The sequence below is a fragment of the Microtus ochrogaster genome, unplaced genomic scaffold (assembly GCF_000317375.1).
Source record: "Microtus ochrogaster isolate Prairie Vole_2 unplaced genomic scaffold, MicOch1.0 UNK69, whole genome shotgun sequence".
In the NCBI taxonomy this organism is placed as follows: Eukaryota; Metazoa; Chordata; class Mammalia; order Rodentia; family Cricetidae; genus Microtus; species Microtus ochrogaster.
This window is the reverse complement of record NW_004949167.1, coordinates 260,602-264,839: the sequence shown is the minus strand read 5'-3', so window position 1 is coordinate 264,839 and position 4,238 is coordinate 260,602. Positions and strand designations below refer to the sequence as shown.

The window sequence follows — 4,238 nt, the reverse complement described above, 5'->3', positions numbered from 1 at the left end:
AAAATTAAATTATAGGAGCTAAAATCATGAAATATTTAAGATGAACAGATTGTGCAATGGAATGCATGTAGAAAGAAAAGATGTTAGAGATGAATACAGGTTTGGATTGGTGTCTAGAGCATAGTGCTTGCTAATCATTGAGATGGTGAAGAAGCAGAACGAGTTAACTTCTTAGACTATAAACTCATATTTGGATCTACTGATCTTGGGATGTCTCTGTGATATAAAAGTCAGGAGAATATATAAAACTCAAGTGCTGGACTGGGAAAAGGAATCTGTGACTCATGATAAACAGATTATATCTGAAGTCAAGGGAATAGTTGAAACTGTCTATAGATGGGGGAGGGATATTTGCCCAGGCACAAAGGACCTGGGGGCCAAGAGGTCTTGTTTGTCTGAACTGGACTAAACCATCTATCTGAGCATGCAGAATGTAACTTCTCCAGATTGAGCCAAGCTAGGTCTGCCAAGGGGCCCAGCAACTGCTGCCCTGCGGTGAGACAAGACAACCTAAACCAGTCTCCAGCCACCAAGAGAGACCCTGACGCCAGTGCTGCTGCTTCCCCTCAGCTGGGTGGGATTTCCCCTTCCTAAAATAAACTGAACTTGTAGCACCCAGCCTGTCTCTCTCCTGGGGTCTGAGCCTTTGACCTGGTTCCTGCTCACCCCCACCCCGAAGGGGAAGTTCAGTGGGACAAAGCAGCAGATCAAAGCAACGTATAGAGATCCAATGAAATGAGAAAAAAAAAGATTAAATAAGAAATGTCCACATTCAAAAATCAGATAGAGAAAGGGTAATATTTAAAGGAAGTGTGCAGAACCATTTCAACTAGGTTCCTCTAACTCCCCATCTAAATCTATTGATTGAAAATTAAGTTACGTTAAATTAAAATGTTCTTATATAAGTTTATTGGTTTGGATATTTGAGCCTTCTGAAAAGAGTGAGAATGAGGTGACTTATCTTCTAGTACTGATAACATGTGAAGGTAAATGACACTTTAGTGTGATAGTCTGGGTTCTTCCTCGGGGTGACAGGAGAAGATAAAATGGAAGAGGTATCTTTTATAAATAATTATTAATCAAGCCACAACTGAAGTGTAAAATGAGTTAAATAAGAAACATCACACCATCTCTAATTTAAACTCTGATGGTCTACTATTACTAAAAGGTGAGTCCACTCTGTGAAGCATTTAGGGAACTGGCTTTTTCTCATGAAGCTTTATGACACATGTCCTGAGGGAGCTTTTAGGTCTGAGGAACAATGTTCTTCCTTCTCTTCTTTCTCTGTCTGTCTCTGTCTCTCTCCCTTGAGTCAGGACTCATGTAGCTGAAGTTGGCTTTGAACTTGATGTGAAGTGAGGATGACCGAGTTCTTGACTCTTTTGGCTTCTACCTCCAAAGCAGTGGGACTGCAGGTGTGGCCACTGTACCCAGCTCTTTTCTTCTTCTCTCTCTCTCTTTTTTTAAAAATATATTTAACAACCTAAAGCTTTTCATGACAGTGAGACACATCTGCTTCTTCTTCTTTTTTTAAAAGATTTATTTATTATGTATAGTGTTCTGTCTGCATGTGTACTGGCAGGCCAGAAGACCTTACTACAGATGGTTGTGAGCCACCACGTGGGTGCTGGGAATTGAACTCAGGACCTCTGGAAGAGCAGCCAGTGCTCTTAACCACTGAGCCATCTCTCCAGCTCCCAGATCTTTTCTTCTTAAATATCTTTTGAATTATTAAAGTAGTATATACTTATATAGGGACTAGACCAAAGCATAAATCACCTGTCATTCTATCAGTCATAAATTACGACTTTTTTAGTCTTTTGCTCTGTATACACAGGCACATATTTAAGTGTGTGTACACACAGTATTTTTTTGTTTTGTTTTGATGTATGAGTGCTCTATTTGCATGTATGTCTGTACACCAGAAGAGGGCATCAGATCTCACTGTAGATGGCTGGGAACTACCATGTGATTGCAGTGAATTGTGCTCTTAACTGCTGAACCATCTCTCCAGCCTGAGTATTTTCTTTAATTAATAAAGTTCTATTTTTAAAATTAACTAAATTCTATTTTTATTCCAGCTCTAGGTACTGGATCAGGTCCTTGCACATGCCTGGCCAGTGCTCTATCACTGACCTATATTCCCAGATCTTAAACATTTGTTACAATATAAATTATGAAAACTGTAGAATCTATAGTAAAAATCTATAAATTATTACATAGTGATTAACACTGTAACTACTGACCAAGTCAAGAAGTAAGAATGCTACCAACACCTCAAGCCGAATATCTATAGAGTGGAAATGAACTGCTTTAAGAAACTAAGAGTTAATAACAGCTGTCTGGACAGAATGAATTGATTAAAGTTAAATTATTACAACAGTAGAAAAATTCCAATCTTGTAAAATACAATAAAGCAACAAGATAGAGAGTTGCTTCATTTGTTTGCTTATTTTATTTTATTTTTTCCAGACAGGGTTTCTCTGTGTACCCCTGGCTGTCCTGAAACTTACTTTGTAGACCAGGCTCGCCTTGAACTCATAGAGATCTGCTTACCTCTGTCTCCCAAGTGCTGGGATTGAAGGCATGTGCCACCATGTCCAGAGAAAAGTGTTGCTTTCAATGGTTGTGAAAAAGGTAATTTTTTTTTAAAATCAAGAAATGTTATATAATTACCGTTCACTTGGTTGATTTCTGAGTTGGAGGACAGAATTTCATCTGCCAGCTTTTGTGCAGTAGGAAGAACTTCGGTGTGGTGTGCTGTGATTAAATATTGAATAAACTTCTGTAGCTGGTCCCTATTCATCTGGAAAAGGGTTTCTGAGATAGGAAGACGCAGTTTGACTTGTTCTGGTTTACGGATTCTGTAGAGTGAGAGAGCTACCACATGAGCACAGTAGAATATGTCCTTATTCCCACAGCCACAGGTCACGGAAGTGATTTTGCATCGATCGAAACTGATTGCAACTTTGTAAGTCACTGCTGGTTCAGAAGCAGTGGCTGGTTCAGTTACTGTGCCGCTCAGATGGAAGCCTAAAGAAACAAAGGAAAACATCCAGTTTAGACAGTGTCAGGAAGCTTAAGGGGTTAGTTCACAGTTCAGTGAGAATCTCCTCTACAGGTAGTGAGATGTGTCTGGATAACACCAAGCTCAGTGAGCAAAAGTTATCTACTGTCTCGAAGGAATACACAACCCAGGGATACAAGACTCCTTTATCTTGGAGTGAATCTCTTGGACTAAGGTAAAAAGTTTTAAATATACTTTTGTACATATTTTTTTTGTGGAAGGATAGTTTATAGTTTCCATTACAGTCTCAAATGGTTAATAAAGAAACCCTTAAAAGTTAAGAACTCTTGTAGTAGATTTGACTCAAAGTGGTGCTAAAGACAATCCCACAAACACTAGTACAATCTAGAGGAAAGTGAGTGCTATAGATGAGATAGAAAAAAGAATTCCATAAGGAAGAATAACTATGATTAAGGACATTTCATCTTTGAAAACATACAATTCCGCCTGGTCTACAGAGCTAGTTCCAGGACAGGCTCCAAAGCCACAGAGAAACCCTGTCTCGAAAAACAAAAACAAAAACAAAAACAAAAAAAAAAAGAAAACATACAATTCCAAAATGATGACCATATGGAACATCCAAAAAGCAAGAACCTAAGATAGAGAACTTGGTGCAAGTGTACCATATGGAACTACATCTCTATTCACAAGGCACACAACACCAATAACTGTTAAATGCAGAAAGAACACCTTATTGTTTTTTTTAAACAAGGTGTTGGGTAGCTTAGGATGTCTCCAACTTCATATGTAGTCAAGCTGACCCTGGAATCCTGATCCTCCTGCCTCTCTTCAGCTGGAATACAGTGTTCTCTTAACAAAAGTAGTAACAGAAACATCAAACATTGCCCAAAACGACTTCACAAAACTTCCCAGGTATCTCTGTGGTGATTCTTCACTCACATTTTCCTTCATGGCACATGCCGGCAAAACCAAATCAAAACAACCTTATGTATATCATAAGACCATGATACTTACCAGCTAGCCCAATGCCCAAGAACCATAAGCTTTTAAAAGAGCCTCTTTACCAGTTGTAGAGCTTGAAGGATGTGGGATAGATTGAGGAGAGGTAGTTAAAAGATGAATATGGGATGTACTCACTCATAATTGGTTTCTAGCCATAAATAAGGGTCACGGAGTCTACAATGGTGATCCTAAAGAAGCTAAGTAAGAA

The 4,238-nt window shown here is 38.8% G+C and overlaps 1 protein-coding gene across 1 annotated transcript in view; it reads right to left on the bottom strand.

Moving 5' to 3' along the window:
* Window positions 1-4,238, bottom strand: part of Zswim5 (zinc finger SWIM-type containing 5) — a 108,817-nt gene that overhangs the window by 33,938 nt on the left and 70,641 nt on the right. Inside the window, exon 2 of the mRNA XM_005370027.3 lies at window positions 2,677-3,033. Within this exon, the coding sequence (XP_005370084.1) occupies window positions 2,677-3,033 (357 nt within the window). The remainder of the gene's footprint in view (window positions 1-2,676; window positions 3,034-4,238) is intronic.